General features: G+C 35.8%; 3 protein-coding genes across 3 annotated transcripts in view; 1 reads left to right on the top strand and 2 right to left on the bottom strand.

Annotated features, from left to right (window-relative positions):
* Nucleotides 1–315: 315 nt before the first annotated feature.
* LOC144435388 (monocarboxylate transporter 13-like) lies at nucleotides 316–6,352 on the bottom strand. Its single transcript, XM_078123984.1, has 4 exons — nucleotides 6,130–6,352; nucleotides 4,396–4,539; nucleotides 1,077–1,946; nucleotides 316–515 (listed from the first exon to the last, which is right to left on the bottom strand). The coding sequence occupies exons 1-4, from the start codon at nucleotides 6,350–6,352 to the stop codon at nucleotides 316–318; spliced, it is 1,437 nt and encodes a 478-aa protein (XP_077980110.1).
* A 2,404-nt stretch (nucleotides 6,353–8,756) lies between these two features.
* Nucleotides 8,757–15,939, bottom strand: LOC144435574 (galactokinase-like). Its single transcript, XM_078124159.1, has 8 exons — nucleotides 15,767–15,939; nucleotides 14,708–14,897; nucleotides 13,144–13,396; nucleotides 12,620–12,801; nucleotides 12,110–12,260; nucleotides 11,167–11,279; nucleotides 10,497–10,546; nucleotides 8,757–9,839 (listed from the first exon to the last, which is right to left on the bottom strand). Exons 1-8 carry the CDS (start codon nucleotides 15,935–15,937, stop codon nucleotides 9,768–9,770), a joined length of 1,182 nt encoding a protein of 393 aa, XP_077980285.1. The 5' UTR covers nucleotides 15,938–15,939; the 3' UTR covers nucleotides 8,757–9,767.
* Nucleotides 15,940–16,164: 225 nt separating this feature from the next.
* The window catches only part of LOC144435389 (uncharacterized), a 71,388-nt gene continuing 64,103 nt past the window's right edge, over nucleotides 16,165–23,449 (top strand). Inside the window, exons 1-3 of the mRNA XM_078123985.1 lie at nucleotides 16,165–16,301; nucleotides 18,742–18,849; nucleotides 20,557–20,638. Coding sequence (XP_077980111.1) covers nucleotides 16,265–16,301; nucleotides 18,742–18,849; nucleotides 20,557–20,638 — 227 coding nt within the window. The 5' untranslated portion in view covers nucleotides 16,165–16,264. The remainder of the gene's footprint in view (nucleotides 16,302–18,741; nucleotides 18,850–20,556; nucleotides 20,639–23,449) is intronic.

The following is a 23,449-nucleotide window of genomic DNA, read 5'->3' on the forward strand; positions in this document are numbered from 1 at the left end:
CTCATGATGTGCCCTCCCTCTAAACGCCCGCTTTCTGGAAATATCTGAGTCAGTCTCCCTTTCCCCCTTTCCAGACATACATCACACCACCCTCTACCCCCACATCATTCCGCTTCATCTTCTCTTCTCGCAAAATATTTACATTCGCAATCAATAACATACAAACGAATCACTTTATATATTAAATGAATTATACTATAATTCTCATGCTGCCTGCTTTATCAATATCTTTCCTGTCTTCCCTGACCTCTCAGCTGAAATACGGTCTGTCCCCCGTAACCCCCCCCCCCCCATGCCATGAAAAATCGACAACGATCAGATTTCTACAGGTCCTGGAACAGCTTCGTTGGCCGCACCTGAGCACGCCGCAGTACTGTTTGACGTCACATGTGTACATTTGTTCTTAATCTTCGTATACAACCACGCCAAAGGTAGAAGTGATGATCCACAGATCAAGACAAGTCCAGCACAATGGAATGACGTGTTATAGGAACCAGTATAGTCATATAAATAACCTGTTATGATATAAATACAAATACAGATGAAAATATCAAATTTATAATGAAACCCCCACAATATTAACTAAAATTACTTTTTTATCCAGTTCTGCTTTGAAATCCCTCATTTTCTTTGGATATTGCTAATCGAAAGTAAATGGTTTATTATGAAGATCATATAATCGCCCAGTTATCGTGAACCCTATTAGCATCTGAGACATTTACAGTTAGTTGATAAACTCAGTACTAAGTCATGGGTCGGTAATGCTTTCATTAATGTTTACCTATTGGCATCAAACCATTTTTATGTAAACGACTAGTACATCGAGAATTCAGCTAATCCAAATGATTGAGATACATGTAAAAACAATATTCCTGCTTGATTGTCTAGTAAAGTATCAAAAGAAGGAAAGAGTTTTCCATCGTTGTTTATATGTTATCCATAAAGTGAGGATGCTTTTCTTCTTTTTTTTTCTTTTTTTTTTGGGGGGGGGGGGGGGGTAACTTTGGTTTTGAATAATGGAAATGGTTTCGAAATAATACAACCTACGAAAAACAAAGTTCGAAATCTCTACTAACCTGAAAAAGGGGGACCCAAAAGAGCACCGATGCCAACGAACATTGTTGATATACCCATACCCTCAGTAAATGTACTTTCCCCAACCACCTGTTTGATCATAACCTCGTCAAGGGCAGAGAAAATTCCACGCGAGAGTCCTATGGTTACCGAGATTCCAACCAAAGATTCAAAGGAACTTGCAAATGGTATAAAGACGGAAACAACTCCAAATACAGCAACACCAAAACAATGAGAATTGACTATGCCAACGTCAGCATTTGCACATGAGGAAACTATTCCAGTTACTAGGCAACTAACACAGGTGAGAATGCCAATGATTGATACCAAGAAAGCTGCATCTTCTTCGCCTGTACGGTTTTTGACAGCATTGTCTACGTAGTGACCAAGTATAATGTTAAGTCCAAAGCCATAGGCGAAACAGTACATCATCAGTAGAACAGCCACGGGTCTTGCTTTAAATACAGGAATAAAGAAGCACATGATTTTGCTTGCCTTTTCTTTCAAGTTTGATCTGCGCATGCGATCAGACGTTTCCTCCATCTGATGAATTTCATTTTCACTTAGTTCCGTACATTCACGAATGTTGGGCGGAGCTTCACTCCTTGCTTCAGTGAGGTCAACGTCTGATTTGAGATGCAATGGCCGGAGTAACGAAGCAGCAACACAGAAGTTCGCCGATAAAGCTGAAATGACTATCAGTGTCCCCCTCCAGCCATAATAATTGATCAGATGTTGGCACAAAATGGGCATTGCAAAACCACCGATGCCACTTGCAGTGACTGCAATGCCATTGGCTAAAGCATACCGTTTTTTGAAAAATCGGCCCAGACTTATACTAGTTGGGAATGCAGACAGAGATAATGAAAAACCTGAAAACGAAGAGGAGAGTAGATTGTAAAATTGATTTGTTGGTTGATTCATTGATCTATTTATTTTATTTATCCTTGGAAGCTTAAGTTGCCACTGCTTCTTTGTAAAGAGGCCGTGACTAAAATTTTCATAACAGTCAGAGCAACAATAAACAAATGATACAAACACCTGTACGACAGAACAGTTAAAACGTGACAAACAGTGAAATCATACAGCAACAACTTTAAACTGCATCTCACTCATTAAACATATTTTGCATAATAATTCAAAAGGGATTTCCATAGACTGACATTTCCATGGATTGATTTCTGAGAGGTAACTCCAATGGACAGTCATCCTAACTTATGTGACTGTTTAAACATAATCTTTGCTTGTACTGGGATCCGTCGGTCGGCACCAAAGATTAAACATGGGGGACGCTCTGTACAACCGCCATTTGTAATAATTGCTGATATTTGTAACAACGCCGACATTTGTAATACAAATCACATTTTCCATGTAATAAAACAGACGTTTGTAATAATTGCAGAGATTTGTAATATTTTCTGTGAATGACAGATGGAATATGTAATACATTTCATTGAAAAACATTGTAATACAGTTGTCGAATTACATTTGCAATATCACATGACATTATTAGGGAGGGTCATTCCTACCATTGTAATGTACAAGAATCACATCGGTTGTATAACGCTCTACACCATTGCCTCTTGCTTTTGGCGTTTTATGCTACAATTTACTCTAACACAGAACACATCAAAAGATGCGTTAGTCGGAGGTGATTTCTTCAAAGCATCCTGCTTTACACACTGTTACAATTTCGTGTGGTGACTAAGACACACAAACTTCTGGTCTGTTGAACAGAGTAAATTGTTGACTTTAACTGTGAAATGCTAAGCATTTATGAACATCAGAAGATGCCGCTTTCAATGTGGAAGAGAGTGCTCGAGCAGTCAGATCAGTAGACGTCTATGCAATGTCCAGTGTTTTCGGTGACCATCCCGCTTTAACTAATGTTTCTCGTGTCTCCTTTTTCACCCCTCTCTCACTGTGTCTTTTCGTAGAGTACGTACGTCCAGTGTCTACATCAAATTTTAAAAAGTGGTGTATGATACGCTCAAACTTTAATGATTCTTCATCCAAATTAGATGGTACTCTGCCGTGATAGTAGTCCTGCTTGCATACGGAGTAAGTCGTCCCTTGAGCGAAACGCGTACACCATCTGCAAGCATGACTACCGTGAAAGTGACTCTTCAGAATCGCAATATCACAATTTACGACCTGTTTTCTTGGTCGCGGTCCAATGGATGGATACTTTTTCAGATCACCCTCCGAGAATATGGGTACGATGGCCCGTCTCTCTCTCTCTCTCTCTCTCTCTCTCTCTCTCTCTCTCTCTCTCTCTCTCTCTCTCTCTCTCTCTCTCTCTCTCTCTCTCTCTCTCTCTCTCTCTCTCTCTCTCTCTCTCTCTCTCTCTCTCTCTCTCTCTCTCTCTCTCTCTCTCTCTCTCTCTCTCTCTCACGTAACGTAATCCAGGACCGTGTGCAGTGTATGGATTAGGTGTCGTTGAAGGTATAGCTCTGGATGTATACGCGTCGTGTCAAAACCCTGTAGCATAGAAATCCAGAGCTAGTTGGTTGGTAAAACCTCCCGGATTTCGGAAAGAAGGGGGTTTTCGAAGTGATTTTCTCCAAGATTCACTATATTAAAAAAAGGGGGGGGGGGTGTTCTTTTTCATTGAAATATAAATTGGAAAAGGGGTACATATGAAATTTTGCTAACAAGCCGGGGTACCCACCCATCCATGATCGAGCGACTGCCACCGCTGGGGCGTCGGAGAGTCAGAATTGTACGGGGTGTTGGTCACCGAAAACACCCGTCGTGTAGACTACCCGAACTGTCAATCCGTGTTGACGGCCCTTTGATGTGTGCTGTTTTAGAGTAAATTGTTGCAGAAAATGCCCAAATGCTAAGCTCTTATGACCAGGATTCAGTGTGTTTCGAACACCTCAATTCTGGTCATAAGAGCTTAGCATTTGGTTGTTTTCTGCAACAATTTACTCTAAAACATAAGACATCAAGGGTTCCTTCAATGAGAGTTGATGCAGACACTAGTTGGTGTGGTTTCGACTGGAGTGTTTGTTTTGTCGTCTGGAACTGACGCATCTTTTGATGTGTCCTGTTTTTGTGTAAATTGTTGCACAAAACGGCAAATGCTAAGGTCTTATGACCAGGATTGTGTGTGTTTCGAACAAGGATTGTGTGTGTTTCAAGCAAGAATTGTGTGTGTCTCAAACACCCAAATGCTAAGGTTTTATGACAAAAAGTATATATATCTCATTTTTGATTCGAAATGACAAGGCCCCTTAGGTCACCAATATTTTATTTGTATGACAGAATGGTGGAAAATATACAAGGAATGATAATCAAAGTGTTGGTCAATCTTACCTGCAACAAGTCCACAACTGAAGCACAGGTATACTATACTTGTTGCAAATGAACTTACAAGGAAAGACACGGCTGATAGTACGCCACCAGCCATTGCAACACCACGAAATCCGAACTTCTTACAAAGTATTGATGTCAACGGAGCTGTAAAATAAACGAAGTACGTAAACTTGTGTTCATCGTGTCCTCAGATCTTACAGCTGACTGATTTGGTCACAGATGGCCAAGGAACCGTGTTACAAACGAACAACTTTGAACAAAGGTAAAAATAGAATACTATGTATAGCTATACTTAGTAATATCATAACTGTACCGTCAGTCACCATCGAGTCGTGCTTCCACGTTGTCATGACAGGATGTTTGTGTTAACCACCCTCCCATCCACCAACGCAACCCACCCACCCTCCTATCTACCTCCACCTACCTTAGATGTGTTTACTTTGTGGGATTGCAAAGTAAAATAATAAAGTATATATGAAATTGTGAAAATTGAAATGACCAAAACTAATAACATTGCATCATTACAAAACAACAACAACAACAACAACAACAACAACAACAACAACAACAACAACAACAACTGAAGAAGCAACAACAACAACAAAACGTGTAAGTTTTTTGTCTAAAATCGGAACAACAACAACAACAACAACAACAACAAAATATGCAAAGTTTTTTGTCTCGAATCTGGACAAACATCATATTTGGTGAATAATTATCCTTTTTGATTTACCAGGAGCGTCAATCAGATATATTCCGTGGTGGTATGAATTATTAGTTTGAAAACTTGACTATCTTGCCAACTCGACATACTAGTTTTTCAGCATGGTGAACAATCAATCCCGATAGCCAAAGCACAGGGCTTGCCACAGGGAGCAGCGAGCATGTAACTGATTAATTTATTAATTGATCGATTGATTAATGGATCGATTGATTGATTAATCGATTGATTGATTTTAAAGTTAGTGATTTTGAGTTTAAATATCTGTTACCAATATTTGAAAAATGTGGTGAATCGTTAATGCGCGAATGTCATCTTCGACACACAAATTCGATAATTTTGACAAAAATTGATTTTGAGTATATATAACAAATCAAATCGGTATATCACTTGGCCACTTGATGTCACGGATTAAACTAGTGTAGCTCTCTCTTTTATATAGAAAGTTTTATATCACCACAAAAATCGATCAGTCAATGAATCAATATCACACAAAATGAATTTTAATTCACCACAAAACATAATCATTCAATCGATCAATCAATAAAACAATCAATCGATCGATCGATCAATCAATTAGTCAATCAATCAATCAGTTACATGCTTGCTGTTCCCTGCGAGCTAGCTTCAATAGGCGCTGTGGGATTAAAGTCAATACATATATAAAAAAAAGTATCTTATCATAAAACTGTTTACATACTCACTGGAAAGCAGTTGATCACTGTTTTGTAATAAAACCAACCGAATGACCTAAATTCAATCAGTCAAAATTCTGTGCTATTTACAGATCAAAGTCCTTAGGTGTCAGCACGACAGGCAAGGAGGCGTGAATGCAACTTATCGGACTTACCTGTATTCATATATATTGAAGTGTACCGTGTACCCTCACTGGAGTACTTTTCGGTTCTAAATACCGTTTTTCTATCCTGGTTTATTTTCTAATACTTGCATGTTCTTGTTAGCATCACAACGGTTATACTAAACTCAGACAACCTCTAACAGTAACTTCTTACCTGTGCAATACCCGGACGCTCGGCGTAGAGCAAGAATCCACGACGTTGCTGCAGCTCCTTGCCCGAAGTAGTTTAGAAGTTCGACGTATATTACTGGCATCGTACTAGACATGCCTTGGTGTAGAAATACTGATATGAAATGAGCCACCACGATCAACCAGCCCCATCCACCATCTGGTGGAGCCTGTGGTCTTTTACATCCTGCCCTTCTCAGATGAGGCATTTTCTTAAACTTCTTGAAACATTGAAGTAAAAACCTGGGAAACAACAGTTACTGTTTTGTATATGACGACGCTTGCGTGATTTCTGGACTTTTTTCAAGTACATACTCCCAGAGACATATTATTGACAGGCACAAATGTTAGTCTAATATGCAAATTTAGCTTACCACCAGACTCCACCTCGCTCGTAATGTCAGTCAAGCTGGCCATGGGTGTATCTCCTAATAATACATCCATGGTCAGGCCTAATCATGAGCCCATTTGTTGAGGATCTATGGTCTAAGTGTGGAAGAATCATATGTTCATTGTGTTTGTATCTAAGCTCTGGATTTAATACAGCTTTTGGCCAATGGTGTAATTTCACAATCAGAACAGCTTTCTGTGACATGGTCATGAGATGTCCGGGGATCGACCACAGGGGACTGGAGGCATTGTTTTGATTACTTTTGTTGTTCAATAAAGATAATACTATTGATAAATGTTGAGTGTGATTTATTGCCAATGTTTATCTCTAGCTGTTTTCAACTACTTCTTGTCTTGCTTCCTTAAACCTTCTCCCCCTCAGCTACAGAAGAGTGATGTCTGATTGTGGAAATGTATTAATAACGATTACGATCTTAATATTTATAAATATGTACATTTCAAATCAGACGATGATAGCGTACTGAAAATGCCACAATTTCGCAGTGAGGCATTCCAAAATTCATTTTTTTAACAGAATACTTTATACATGGAACGCTTGTCCAGTCAAATCGGACTTGTCGTTTTCAGTAAGTGTTATCTCATATAAAAACGATCTCCGTATATTTTATAGAAATCTTCTGGAAAATAATTTTTTGTATTGTAATACTTGCACATGGGTCACTTGATGTCATTGTGCCAAGTGTCATATTTCTTAATTCTGTTTTCGTCTGTTATTCGTTCAGTCTATATTTTTTTATATCTTGAATCTATCTTTTTGTGTATGCCATCTGTTGTATGTGGAGGGTTGCTCTTATATAGGTGCTTGCCACCTGTGCGACCTTTTTCCCGACTTATTGTCGAAGTTTAATAAATAAATAAATAAAATAAATAATAAATAAATAAATAAATAACATTCAGCGTCTAGCTAGCTGACCCTTGCATGGAGTGAATGCTGGGCCCGGGAAACGGCATTGGGCGAGATTTCAAGAAAACGAAATTAATTACCTATGCTGCTGCATTTTCTGATTTTCTTTTCATGGTGTAAAGATAGAACATGTGAACAAGTATAAATTTCTAGGAATCATCAACTGTAGATAAAATGTTTGAATTTCAGTAACATGTAAGATTGAATATTAGTAACATGTGGAGGTAGTAACATCACCGGGCTCTAATTGGTTTAATAAAACTGTTGATGGTAATTTAAAACAATTATCACGGAATATTTTTTTACATACATCCTTTTGACTAGATGGGGAGAGAAAGAACAAAAACATGGAGAGCGTCTAGAATCTGAATATTGTTATGCATTATATATATACAATTTGTATATATATATATATATATATATATATATATATATATACTGAAAATTAAACTAACCAAATCTTTGACTAATAACACTGCATCATTATAATAACAGTAGCTGCAGCATCATCAACAACAAAACATGATATTCAATTTCTTTCAAACCTGGCTCAAATGTGACATATCAAATAGGACATATATTAGCACATCAGTTTGTTTTACGACATACGCATATTAGACCGAATGGTGGCCGTACTTGTCTTTACTTTATAACTAAATATCTAAACCAAATCTTATCAGACCCTGACCTTTGACCTTGTAATAAAGTGATCAACAAGCTGAAAACGTGGAAAATGAACCGAATACAAAAAAGACACATTTTTAAACCTAATTTGCATATCACTGATGGGAATTACCGTGTCATGAATAATTCTGCATCTACACATCCCTAAGAACATTCCCACAAAATTTCAGACCAATCTGGCCAGTAGTTTTTGACTAAAATTGACATTTTTGACCCAAATCACACATGACCTATGGTGTTATCATTTTGCTTTGCACAATTCACAACTAGACATAAAAAAAATTATAGAAATTCACACATAATACTGTTGCCTTCATTTGTATCACTCTTGTCATCCTTTGGAAAGCCTAAAAACTACAGACATTGCACCAATAAACAACTGAGTTAATTGTGTTTGTGATTATGTCAACTACACTAGGACATATACAGGAGTTTAGCTGCCGAGCAATAAACTGAAATTTCACATCTAACATTGTTTAACCTTTTACATTCATTGTAGTGAATGCAGGTATTTTTTCATACCAGAACTGACAAGCAAACTTAAGACACAATCTTTTACAAATAATCTGTTGTTTTATTGTAATTGTTCAATTAATATACACAATTACCCTATCTCTAGTCTTGCCCTGCTTGTAATAATTAACACTAAAAGATAAGTTCATGACATAAGCTGACATGTACTGACTAGTTTTACTTGGTCCCTTAGAGCTGGAGATTGAGGTGGTTTTTTTTTTCATTATTGCGATATGGCTAAGGTCTAGCATTGCTCTTTGACATTTGTTGATAACACAACTGGTGGCGAGATTGTCATATCGTAATCATTGCTATTTTAACTTGAACTACTTTCTATTCCAAATGTCAAGTATTTGTTGAAAGTTTAGAGTGCATGTCACAGAGGTTAAAAATGAAATCTTTTTGAATGACTATAGTACTCAGATGTGTCAACATGGAAGACTACATTGACTGAAAGTCTATAAATCAAAGGGCACAGTCTGTAATGTGCATGGTTTTTTAGGGTTACTTTTAAAAATTTGTTTTATATAGAAATATACTTACATTTACATTATTTCAACAACTAAAAATTTTTGAATCATGTCTAGTAACTGTTGGAACAGTCACCAAATATTCGCGAGACAACATATTATTATGACAGTACTTTGGGGTAACAAAACAAACACACACCGTAGTCTTGGTTATCAAGTCTCTTTGATCACCTTTACAGTGCTCTTGCTTTGACACTGATTTGCTCCCATGCATGATTTAATAGCGACTGTGTTGTATATGTGTAGCATTACAATTACATTATATCCACTGTCTTAAAGCCAACAATAGGCTTAAAATACCAGACCGTATCTCTTTAAACATGAATATGATCAACCACCATGCTTTAAATTACTTTTTTCTGTTTGGTAGAAATAAAATTCCAGACCCTAATCTCCATTCTCATTGTTTTCCCCCAGATTTCAAAACATCTTAATTCTTCATTGTTTTTCCATCAGAAGTAACTATTGCACATCAATCTTCAGAGTTTCATGTAGCCAATTTGATCAATATTGTAATAATAATTCATCAACTAGTCATGTTTACTGCAAACACCTGATACTTCAATGCAATGTTGTTGTTTTTTATAGCTGTAGTGGTTTTGCACCATCAGATGCCTGGGCCACATAAAAAGTTGGCGTTCCAGAGTATTTTGCCTGTTAAAAAAAATACACAAAATTAACATTATATTAAAAATGATCAATGTCCATAGTAGATGGATTGAAATGTTGCATTCGTTCCGCAATTTACCGTTTCCAAGTAACTACCATATATTGTTCTGTCACAGTGATTCTTTTAACCGTGAACAATATATTCTCCATTAGAAATAAAGGTAAAGATACAGGATGTACTCAGGTATAATGACATTTTAAAGAAAATGTCTACTTACAATTTTGCTTTTTTTAATCAATACTGCAGAATGCAATATTGTCATGGGTTTGGTTTTTATTGAAGAAAGAAATCTCCACTGGATAAATATATATTCCATGTGACAATCTATGATTGTTTTTTACTTAATTTTTAGTGTTGCTCATCTTGTATATAAAGATTTTCCATTTCAATTCCATACAAAACTTTGACGTCAGCTCCACATCAGAAAAAGTGCCATTATCATGCAATTTATCGATCAATCAGAAAGGTCATTTTATACCAACCACTTTGGAGAACTGACAGCTTTGCAATGGAGGCAACCAACTCAATGAATCGACATATTGGGCAATGTATTGTCAATATTGTCACACACTGTCACACGAGGGTGCCCTACATACATGAAAATCTCAAGAAATCAAGACAACTCTTGCCGTGTTTCTTACCTTGACATGTTCCACAACTTTAGGCACAGCTTCCTTTTTCAGTAATGTAACTGTGGACAGAAAGATTTATGTTCTATCAGTAAGAAACTAGAAAATGATGTCATCTTTTGCTGTTGTAATAATTTCAATTATAATTTTGTTCTAAATCTCAACTGAAAATACTGGTTCAAGTTGCTCAGAGTCTACAAGTAATCTACTGCTTACGATTGTCCAACATTGATCAACAGAGTGATAATTTACAATGCATAAGAGCTACTCTGGCAAGGACTAGCTTGTCTACAAGATACTGGGAAGTAGGTCAATGATACACAATAATGCCACTAAGAAAATGCCACTAAATATGCGTAACACACTTTTATATAGCTTTTGGTTGTTTGTGTTTGTGCTATGTTTATTTGGTGTTGAGTTTTTTGTTTTGTTTTGTTGTTTGTTTTTTTTTTTTTTTTTTTTTTTTGGGGGGGGGGCGCAACATTTATCATTACAGTACTTAATACGGATTATAAGATTGGACTGAAAACTTGATCTACTCAAAAAAACTGTATCTGGCATTGGCTGCAAAACATCAACTTTTTAAACATATTTTCTCAAGTTTTTAAAAATGTTCAGAGGAATTATGTATTTCATGTTTCAATCTCCCAGTATATAGGAAGTTAGCTGCACCACTATTTACCTGTGCATCCTCCAAAGCCTCCTCCCGTCATTCTTGATCCATAGACACCATCAACTTCCATGGCTGCATCCACCAACTCGTCTAACTCACTGCAACTTACTTCATAATCGTCCCTACATATAACAAAATATCAAATAAGCGTAACTACTAACCCTCCATTACAATGCCATTTTGAAAAAAAATAGAGTGCCTGCAGTGTGATAGAAAATCATTGATCATCAATAGAATATATATTCCTACTGCAGTATTTACTATACATGTATATGACATCATTATGGAGTGGAGTTTGTTATGCACTTACAAAGACTGCAATGGATTGCATGCTCCCCAGGGAGTTGAGGAAGTATATAGTCTATTATGCTAATAGAGGTACATACCTGGGGTTATTGTGTAATTTGCAGAGTGCTATTCTCATGACATTCAATGTTGCAGGTGCATTATAAATACATCATCATTATTATTATTATTACATAATTATGTACCATTGATTACATGTACTTGCACCGGTAGTCCGGTACACATGCATACTAGTGGTATTTGCACTGCAGTGCAATGCTGAAAACATTATTACATACCTACATGCAATTAATTATGTAAATGAGGATATAAGCATTTGTTCTACATGAAAGCACATTATCGCATGGTGTCATTTTTATGAAAATTTGTTGTTTTGGAAAAACACATAACAGAACCTCATGCTGTGTGAGTGCTAGTGTGATATTGCACTTGTGCTTGCAGTATTTTCTGCTGCACTTTCACTCACTACGCTTGTGAAAGCATTGCTGCAGAAAACACTGTAAGCACTTGTGCAAATACCCCAATATGCCACACTAGCACTAATGCACTGCATCATGGGGTTTGTCATATTATAAATATATCACATGCCACAAGTGCTACTGTTAAGTTAAAACATAATGGAGTTTGCAGCCTTTGTTTACCTTACCTCAGAGATTTGTGACTTTCAACCATTAATTCACCGAATTTGCTATAGTTGCCTGCCTCTAACACTGCTGCAGCCTCCTCTGTACGTTGGATTTCACCAATCACATGGTGAGCTCTTTTGTAGATTTCGGGTTCAAGTTTGTCCTTGTGCGCTAGAATTGAAATCAACCAAAGATTAATGACAGTATAATTATACACGATAAAGACCACTCCTGATCTAACTACAGGGATACCACAAGGCAGGACAAATTTGAAATATTCAGTAACTTTCTTTGCCATCAAACACAAGCTTTTTTCAATCTAAAAAGTTAATTCTCCCTAGAAACATAGAAAGACCTGGTAGAGTCAGGAAGTTTCAGCAGTTATACAACACAAAAAATTCCACTGTATTTTTTTTTTAAGACATCATAGGCTAAGACAAGATACTGCAAAAGTCTCAAGAGAACCCTGGGTTGCATACTTGCTTATCAGTAGGCAGTTTTCATATCATCTACACTGCATTTTGACTTACCTGCCAATTCTTCCAATGTTGCATCACGTAGACTCTTTTTACCAAGAGCAGCGGCAGCCTCATAACATTGCCGTCTTCTAGTGGGGTATTCACTACCAGTCAGTTCATGTTTGACATTAGAGTTGATAACCAAAATAACTAAATCAGGATCTGATAAAGGCACTAGTTTAGACTCCATAGACCTGAAATGATATAAATACCAATATGTCTATATGGTCTCTGCATATACTTGGCAGTCACTGAACATTGAACAAATCATTGAGTTACAAGTTCACATTAGACCATGCACAACTTGGACGTTGAAATATTTGCAGAATTAAGTTAATGGCAGCAGGGAAACTTACATTAACTGTGAGACAAAATCTAAGACATTGTATAAAGGTATCATTACCACAAAACACCATAACAAGCTGATTATAACACCACTTTTATTTCCCTGGTACCTCAGCCAAATTATCAAAATATTATGAACTGCTGGAACCATGGAACCCCCCCCCCCCCCCCCTTATTATTTGTGTCCATACCTGCAATCAATGAGTAATGCATTGCCATCTTTACCCATAGTGGAGATGAACTGATCCATAATACCACACGGCATTCCTGGAAACTCATGTTCAGCCTTCTGGCAGGCCAGTGCCTTGTCCTTTAGTTCTGTACTAGTACTGGTCAGCTGTTCAAGGAATGTGTACATAGCCACTTCCAGCGATGCAGAGCTGGACACGCCACCACCAATAGGTACAGATGAAGTAATGACAGCATCAAATGGTACCAATTCCCCTGACAAATTAGATAATACCTGTGACTCATTTTTGTGCCAAAATACATCACTTCACTGGTACATGTAAATTCAGAATCAATGTAAATAATAATGGTAGATTTAGGTGTAAATCAATACGAAAATATGTGGCTTTAAATACACTGTACCGAAGCAAAACAAAATACTGTCAAAATAAAGTGGAGCGATGAAAAATTGTCTCTAATAAAATTATACATCACATTCAAAGTATACATCATTAATTGATGGTAATGAACTTTCACTATTCATAACAATTACATTCTAGAAGGAATTAATTTCAAAACACTCAATGTTTGCAATGTTGTTTTATTTATAGATTTCCCTGGACTGGATTTCTACATGTACCATGATCAAACACCTGTTACAGATGTAGCATCAATTGCCTTTACCATTAATTCCTTTCAGATTGGCCTTACAGAAAATAGTCCTCAGAGAGAGAGAACTTAAAAAATTGCAATCAATATGTTATGTATCTTAAATACTGATTATCAAACAGGTGTTTTTTCCTATATGATTACATTATACATCAGTCTTTATCCTTCATAACATTCACAATAATAGACATATTGCTACTGCAGAAATGTCAAAATAAAAGTGTGCACACAAAACACATGGCATTTCTTTTATGGGAAACTATATATCAAAGGAAAATAATTGACTCGAAAATCTATATAGTTCTCCCATTTTGTAGTCATATTTACTTTTCCATTGAAAAACGCTTTGGTGATATTTTGATATGGTAACAATAACTTTGTTTTGTATGGCAAAAAGCTCTTTACATATATAGATGTTGTGTAAATTTACTAACACACTTTATCAGATTTTGACAGTGTGGTAGATACTAGTAACAGTAGGGCTATCACTGGCTGACATTATCATAGAATGTAATTGAGACAGATTGTTTGCTAAATATATCTGTCTTACAACCCTAGATACTGCATACTAGCTGCAACTGGGACATAGTTTTTCATCCAACAACCAAAAAACATATTCACTAAACTTGGTTAATTACCTATAAAGAGACACTGTCTATTATTTCGTGGTCAATATTTTAAGCACTCCAGTTACAACTAGTATAGTTTTAACATGGTGACAGATTCAAAAGCCAGGCATTTGCTCAAGATTTAAACTTGTCACTTAATTAACACTTATACCTACAGATAATATTGACTACTAATTGACAGATACAACCTCTCTTAATTTTAGTGACTATATCTTTGGTTGCTGGATGCAAACAATATCCCAGTTGCAGCTAGTGCAGGTTAAAGATATGTCTATGATACACATAATACCTTTAAAGTTTGCAACCACTCCCTTCACATAGTTAGACCAAGACGGTTTCCCTGGTTTCAAAGGATTGTCAGCTGTTGGCAAAGAAAATTCCACTTTTCTTTCATCGTCAACATTTTCTGCTGTTGTAATTACCCGGCAGATTTCATCCGATGACTTCTTACCAGCTACAACTGTTACCATTGGCAATGCCTGAAATTAAAGATATATAAAGTTAATGTGAAAACATGTTTTTGAAGTTTTTCACGATGTTTTACTACAAAATATCGCGCAATCTATCCAAGACTGTTAACCAAAAATATAATATTCTAGACTAATTTATACAGCAATGGTTGTAACATATCACCTTGAAATTGTTTCTGTTTTACACCGACACTACTTGAAGCACTAAAACAAATTTTAGACTAGGCCACACAACATTTTTTAAACACTGATTACCATGGTTTCAGACCTAATTTACATACCAAATTTGCTTGGGCCACCTGTTTTTAAAAGTTCTCCTAGACATCCCATCCAAAATGTAAAATTTACAATGATTTAGCATACGTCATTATGTGATCTGCATATTAATATGGTGATATAAATTAATTGCACTGTGGTGTATTTTTGACACAGATAAACAAAAAAAGAAGAAGAATTTTGAATGTACCAGTAATTTTGATAAAATCTATTAATGTATTGATATTAGAAATTCAACAAGTGTCTTGGAATACACATATTTCTACCACTAGCCATATAATTGTTTGCTATATACAACACATCTTTACATATTATACTGACTGAAATAATTCAATACATTAATGGTCTGAGATAATTATTCATAATTTGGTTCATGGTCAGATCTAATATTAATAGAAGTATTATATAATATCGACTAATTGCGCAAACTGAAGTTCACATTGTCTGCAAAATAATGTGTGATTGGTTGTTTGGAAGCTTAGTATCTCATTGCTAATAAATGTCTACACTTATGATTGAATATCCCATGCGATTCAAATATATGATGTAGATGCTCATTCATTTCGGTGCATGCGTGCAAACGGAAATGCACATTTCATTACCATTGGAAAGACGAAGCCATCATTGTAATCTGTGTGTTCGCCAATTAAATTGACTCTTCCAGGTGCACTTGCTGCAGCTGTGGGTCTGCCATCAAAACAGAGTTCAAATGCCCCCAGTGCTTTCACCAGTAAATCGTGAACGCTATCGACCTCAGTCACACCCCCTGCCATCTTCAGACTGTTTACCGGCATGTGTCGTAAAACGGTGATATCATTTATAAACGTGTTTTTTTTCACTGCTTGTGAGCAGTTTATACCTTACTGGCGTCAAATTTGTTTTTCTACCACTAAATTGACATGTTTCAGCGTCAAAAACGGAAATTAAATTAAATTAAGGGAATATAAACGAAAATTTGAAACACGGCTATTTAAATTTACCCTTTTACGTTAGGTCATACTATAAAGCTGACGATAGACAGGTAATGAATTTCTGGCCTGATTAGAAAGTACCATCCTCGAAAGAAAATGTAACAAGAGTCTGCAAATTCTGGTTCAGAAATGGCTCTACGAGACCCCCTTTTAACGGAACTTAAAGGTAATGTTACTCCTTGGTTTCTATTTGTTGAGGTTCGCCTGTGAGAAAAAAAAATGAATGAATATTGTATCCGCCTGTTTACATTATATAGTTGCAATGAAATACATGTATGGACGCGAATTTTGACAGCATTGCCGCCTGATCAAGTTATTTGCATCGTCCTCGTAAATAGAAATTGCTAAAATTCACGTGGAGATAATTTCTTTATGCTTTTCTTACAACGGGCATTGTGTACATAACCCAGTACTCATTGGCGTAACGACGGGAGGACCAGGTTTACGTTTGTTTACATTCAAATTCGGGCAGTCGCATTCGACAGTCAACAAGTTACAATATGAATGTGTTTTTCATAAAGTTCGCTACGATGTATGCTAACATCCATCAGCGATTTGTTTTGATCGTACGGGTGCGGCCGCGGGATTGCTTGATTGCCAGAAGGCTTGGTCAATGATAACTCCCTGGGTGATTACTAGTACTGTAGCTAACCTGAAGCTTAATTATCCCGTGAACGAGCTAATATCCACATAGTTAGTGCTTGGAGGAATTAATTCCTCCAAGGTTAGTGTCACAGGTACTCGAATCAATCTGTATGATTAAAAAAATATATGTATGGTAAATAAGACTTATTTACCATACATTTAAAAAAATCATCATACAGATTGATTCGAGTACCTGTGGTTAATGTAACACCAATGTTACACATCCATTGTTACAAAATGGAGGTAGCATCCCAAGGAGGTGTGTGCAATCATAGATACTGTTTATGGATAGACAATAGAATAAAGGGATGATAGAGTCAATGGATAGGACCCCAGTATTGTTGTTGGGTGACAGGGATTTGAATGCAATATGTAGACAATGGACAATAGAATGAATTAGCATACATTCTATTGTTTTATTTTCTGCCTGTGTGACCATGGAGGTAGAATCATTATAACCACATACTTCCATGGTATAACCTAATGGTTTTTTGTTTCACAATGTCATTCAATAAAAATATGTTCCTAGGTTTGGCAAGACTGGTGCAGATTTCAATAGTACTATGTAGAATCTGATGTGTGGATATCACATGATTTCTGCAGTGACTATATTTATTGTAATTTTTTTTTTCATTTATAAATATATTCATCACTAGAATTACATAACTTGAAATGGACAGTGGGGAAAAGTAAACAAATTTCTTGACACAATATTGTGCAACCACTCATGCTGTACACAACACAGTATGAAATATTGTACAGTCTGTCCATTAAAAAATTTAAATGACCCACTGTATTGATCGTCTTAAATCTGGTAGTAACTACATTTGTAGTACTACTAGTAGCCAGCTGGGTATTTGCTAGCTATAACATGATAAATGACTAATACATGTAGCTGGAGGAGCTGATTAGCCAGACTTAGGAAGGCTCAGAGAGGTGATGGCTGATAGCTGGCTTTCAGGAAATGAAAATAGCCTGAATCATCATGCTATTAATAGTATTATAGAGCTCTTCATATACATGTAGCCAACATAGCTAATAGCCTTTTAGCTATTTTGGTTTACTCAGTACTATGCAGTACTGCACCAGTCTGCTGGTGATGGCATCGGCATCTATTTCATCATGTGTCTTTTAAAGGGCGATTAGTGCACATGCAATTAGGTCAACCTGTAAAATTATTTCTGAAAAGAGATATGTCTTGTGAAGTATTGCAAATTTGTACAATGGCAGTAGTAGCGAATCATGTCAATGCATTACAATGTTGAATAGTATTTACCATATGGAATAATCAATTGCTTACAGTTTAATCTTTTTATATCACACACAGCCTCATGGTTTAGTTATTATAATAATAATAATCTCATTTACATTTAAATAATAGCTCTTTTACAAATTTTGCTCAAAATGCTGGAAAATTATTATCCCTGGCAAATATGTGATATTTCAAAAACTGTTGGTAGAACCCTCTAGCCTTCTTCCTAAGCATCCTTGGAATCATAACATTTGTGCTGCCTCTGAGCACACAGGATGAAATGGCAGCTCCATAAGGACAATCTGTCCTACCAGCTCCTCGTTATAGTTGAAAATGAGTTTCAATTTGGTGTTTCTGTTCTTATACATGTGTGCATGTATGATGTAAAATAATGAATCTCCCACACAACCAAAAGTTTATGAAAATACCTCAATTTCCTGGAGTGTCATAACCCTTTAATCCCATTGCCAAGTAGTTGGAACAGTACACAGAACTTTTACAAGTCAGTAAGAAATAGACATGATCTATTTAAAAAGTTTTATGATATCATTTATTAACATGTGAGCAGTGCTCTGATGTATCTTTGGAATTACTAGTTTTTCTTGCAATTTGTTAAAATACATTCTGTATACATGTACATGTACATAGTCACGGTATTCTCGATTTACATGTAACACTAACTTTTCTTCTTACATGTGTGTTTTTACAGGCATACTATTGAAATTGAAAGATGAAAAACAAGCAATCAGGGACTCACACCCAAAGGTGAAACAATTATGCGAAACATTAGAAAATATTTTGAGGAAAGGATTAAAACGTAAGTATATTGTTTTACTCATAAGTTCAATGTACATTGCTGGTTTTACCCCCTCCAAATATACACATGTGGAATGCAGCTTGCGTTATCATTTTGATCTTTTTAATAGTCATACAATGACTGGTTTTCAAATTTTTTACCTTTCTATACCCATTGAAGGTGTAGGTAAGCCATAAATAAAGTTTCGCTTATTGGAACAGTCACAATTAATCTGTTGATGGTGCTCTACAGTGGTAGACACACTTTGTTATTTCTTGTATTCCTTTGAGCTTGTATTGCTAACCACAGCAAGTTGGTAATTATGGTTTGAAAAGTGATTGCTATTGGCAGAATAGCCTCACAGTTGATAAGTCACAGTGGAGAGTGATTACATACGTCAGAGTTTTGATTTTCAAATGAAGTCATTATGTAAATGAACACAGCAAATGTGACTAATCAGCTATAGGGGTATTCTGCAAACAGCTTTTGGGGGTGTGGCTAACTGAATCATTTTTCAAACAGAAATTATCAACATGCTATATGTCTAGCAATATACAATCAGTGGAATATAAGAGATAGTGGAGTATCAAGTACATGTACATGTACCACTAATGGCACTATAGTCTATATTGTAGAGTAACATACACAGGCGACATGTAAGTCAAACTTTTTTGTAATATAAATACCACTATAGTCTATAGAGTAACGCATAGAGTAATGCAACAGGCAACATGTAAGTCAAACTTTTTGGAATATCAAGTACCACTATAGTCTATAGAGCAACATAAACAGTCAAAAAATCAAACTTTTGTTTTTGCATTCCAAAGTACATGTAGTACATAAGGATTTTGTTCAGGGCCAAGTTTTTATATAGCTTTGCCAAACAACTGTATTTCTCACCGAAATTTTAATCCTAATCCTACATGCTGGTATACACATTGATATAATAATATGAATTTACAATTACTAGTTTCCTAGAATCCAATGTTTGAACCCCATGTATGTTGTCACATTGATGTTACAGTGGAACAATAGGCCATATTCCAGTTATATAGGAAAGATAAAAGATTTCATGAGTTTGGCCACTTGGAGCACTGTTCATAAACAGTGGCAAGAAGTGAGAGCTGGAATACTGAATAGCAGATATTGAAGCTGAAACAAATTTACCACTCATTCTCTACGTTATTCCCAAAATACTATTTTTTTAGCGACTACAATTATTCAAAACATGCTCAACCACTATTGTAATACTTGTTTACGAACATTCATCTAGTTTTTCCACACACATTTTATTCACTCATGATCAATCTCGATTGATAACGAGTTAATGAATGCACATATACGTGGAAAAAGCTTTTATGCAACCAGTGGCTGTCAAATTTTTTTTAGCCCACATGCATTACCAAATCTGGTGCACCCTCTTATGGTGCAACCTGAGAAGAGAAGTGGCTGGAACTTCAGTATCTGCAATATGGTGTAAAAGTATTACATCTGGTCTTTGTTTAGGGCTATTGAACTTTTTCAACAACTTCAACAGACAAATAAATGTTGTTCCCACTGAAATTTTAATCTGAACCCAATATAGATACACTTATACATGTACATGACTTTGTATACTATATGTATGTATACTATATACTTTGCTTACATTGTATACATACAAATTGTATACTCAGTACATAAAAATTGTAAATAAAAAACCCTTTGTATATATGGATTACCTTACAGAACCAGGGTCCCTGTTTGGGCTGAATAAACGAGATTACTGGTGTTGGATTGAAGCTTTGCCTAATTACACATGGAATGACAAGTAAGCAATTCTACAATTCTGTGTGTTGTAATATTCAAACCTGCATTATTAAATGGAGAGAGATACAATTAGAACTGTTCAAGGGTAAATTAATGACATTTTAGCTCCACAAAGCATTAGCTGTAGCTGTTTCTCTGTTATGTCTTAGCCATTTAATTTAAACTTGGCACAAAGGTGAAATCCTATCTGAGGTTTAGACTTATTATTTATTTTTTTGTTAGCTTGTTTATCCTACACTTTTCAAAAACAACTTTAGTGGTACATTTAGAATAGCCCATCTCCCCACAGCCCGTAGAGGGATGATAGTCAAAATTCCATACAACTTGACTCTTAAAGCTATCTATGATGTACATATAGGTATATATTTAGAATGGACCCTGCAGTATTCAAGAATAGCAATTTAGTGGTATATTTAGTATTGTCAACACAGCAGTATTTAGTATTGTCAACACTGCAGTATTTAGTTTTGTCAACACTGCAGTATTTAGTATTGTCAACACTGCAGTATTTAGTATTGTCAATACTGCAGTATTTAGTATTGTCAACACTGCAGTATTTAGTATTGTCAACACTGCAGTATTTAGTATTGTCAACACTGCAGTATTTAGAATAACAATTGAGTGGTATATTTAGTATTGTCAACACTGCAGTACGTAGTGGAACAACATAAGACTTTCCATGTGGAAAGATATACCATACATTTAGATATTGAATAAAGTTGACCAAACAGTCTGAAAGGTTTAAATTGCAAAGTTAAAAACTGTCAAAAATGCCAGCATATGTACAGTACATGTGTTTCCTGCTGCTGTCATTGTCTTGAATGGCCTCCGTGTTATATGAATTTATTCCTATGCTGTACGTTCAGATTGTATTTTCAATGAAAGGAGCTGCAAGAATGAAGAGCAGTTGACTAACTTTGTAATACATATAAACTAGGATGGTGAGGATTTGGACTAGAGTATGGATTGGAATATACAGGGTAATACTTCCTAATACAACTTCAGTATTTTTACTATGGTTTTGGAACTCCAGTCACAGATGTGAGGGTGTGATCCTGGTAGAATTGAACAGATTTCCATGCATGTAGTATGATATTAAAAATTACATTATTACATTGATTGGCGATTTATTATTGTAAATATTTATACAGCATACCTTTTCCGATATTTCATAATTTATAGCAGTATGGCTGTGTGTTTTGTATTGTGAACAATGGGTATTAATACAATTTACGTCAAACTGATGACCGAATTGTTTGAGTTTTGTACATTCACAACACCATATGGCACATGTTACAAGTCCATTCATATAGAGTCACTCATATACAGGCATGTACGTCAGAGAAGCCCTACTTTTGTATATGTAAGCTGATGGCTACATTCAATGAATGAAATAAATTTTGCTAGCCTACATGTATGTCAGTATCACTCAGAAGTGGTTAAGGTATTGGTGTATTATGTGAGCAAGGAAATATTTTATTCAAACAACAAGCAAATACACACATATACATGAATGCACATATACAGATGTTCTGATACACAGACATGATGTAGACACATGTACATTGTAAACAAAGGCATACATACATACACAAACACACACTGAAATATTCAGATTTGCCTAATTTGAAAATTCTTGTTGACTACTGCCCTCTAGTGGTAAACTACCCTACCAATGTTCCATGTCAAATATGTGTTTCTATACTGGAATGAATTCATCTCACCCAAGCAGTAGAACAAAACATATTCCCAAAGGTCCTTTAAACTTCTCGATAATGACACTTTCACAGTATATATTGTACAACAGTTTTATATCTAGCATCATGAAATTGATGAATTTTTCATGTAAGAAGTAATCAACTTGTACAATTTCATTGATGGCATTCTCAATAAAACAGTCACTCCAATGTTTGAATCCCAGTCTTGGATTAATATTATCTTATCAATAGAGCCATCAGGATTAAATAGGATTATTCTTTTGCTTAAATTTAAACCCAACTCTTTCTACAGCTCAGCCAGAAAACTGGATTTCATCCGTAATAGTTTCAGCATTATCCAAATTGTGCCTTAAGATTAACAATGAATCAAAGTCAGTTACTTTAGGAATTATGCTATTACTAGAACTCTCCATAAAATTTACCATTTCTATAGTCCTGCTAGACGAACCCCCCCCCCCCCCAACAACAACAACAACACCAACAAATCTACATCATGTACCTCATTTCCCAGGGAAATTGCACAAGATTCGCATGTTAAATTGTAGAGTGTAGCATATGATTTTTGCAAGAGCTCCCTCACCATGGTACTAGGTTAATAAACCTAAGCTATTACTACATGTAGCTCTGGAAATATGTGCTCTGAGGTTTCCGACACAAACCTCTCTGCTACATGTACATGTATGGTTCCTCCTAATCTAAAACCCTGAGATTGTGCACAGATTTCATGTGTATGGATTTTGGGAATAAAACCCACCTCTGCCCTTGCTAATGACTATATAAAAACCATAGCAGAGAGGATTGACTGTCGGAAACCTTGAAGTGCATATTTTCAGAGCTAAGCTATTACACACGAGAGAAACTTTATCTGGAAAGTGTTGACTGGTGCATAATCCTTGTACAGTGACAAAATCCTTGGGATTTATACTACATGTACATGTCATACTTACAGGGTCAGATCAATCTGCATGTACATTATGGTTACGAGGGGTTTATCACTAACATGTAAATGTATATGCGACATGGAATCTGAATAACACTGTGTAAGAAATTGCGAGCATTTCTTAAGGTTAAGTTATGCAGCATACTGGGATTCA

Source organism: Glandiceps talaboti, chromosome 5 (genome assembly GCF_964340395.1).
Source record: "Glandiceps talaboti chromosome 5, keGlaTala1.1, whole genome shotgun sequence".
In the NCBI taxonomy this organism is placed as follows: domain Eukaryota; kingdom Metazoa; phylum Hemichordata; class Enteropneusta; family Spengelidae; genus Glandiceps; species Glandiceps talaboti.

Excerpts from the sequence above, each read along its gene's own strand:
- LOC144435388 (XM_078123984.1), bottom strand. The coding sequence starts at position 6,352 with ATGCCTCATCTGAGAAGGGCAGGATGTAAAAGACCACAGGCTCCACCA. Across the intron at positions 4,540-6,129 it reads AGCGTCCGGGTATTGCACAG|CTCCGTTGACATCAATACTT; the intron begins GTAAGAAGTTAC and ends TTTATTTTACAG. Across the intron at positions 1,947-4,395 it reads CAGTTGTGGACTTGTTGCAG|GTTTTTCATTATCTCTGTCT; the intron begins GTAAGATTGACC and ends CTTCGTTTTCAG.
- LOC144435574 (XM_078124159.1), bottom strand. The coding sequence starts at position 15,937 with ATGGCAGGGGGTGTGACTGAGGTCGATAGCGTTCACGATTTACTGGTG. Across the intron at positions 12,261-12,619 it reads AACATTGGAAGAATTGGCAG|CGCACAAGGACAAACTTGAA; the intron begins GTAAGTCAAAAT and ends TTTCAATTCTAG. Across the intron at positions 9,840-10,496 it reads AAGTTGTGGAACATGTCAAG|GCAAAATACTCTGGAACGCC; the intron begins GTAAGAAACACG and ends TTTTTTTAACAG.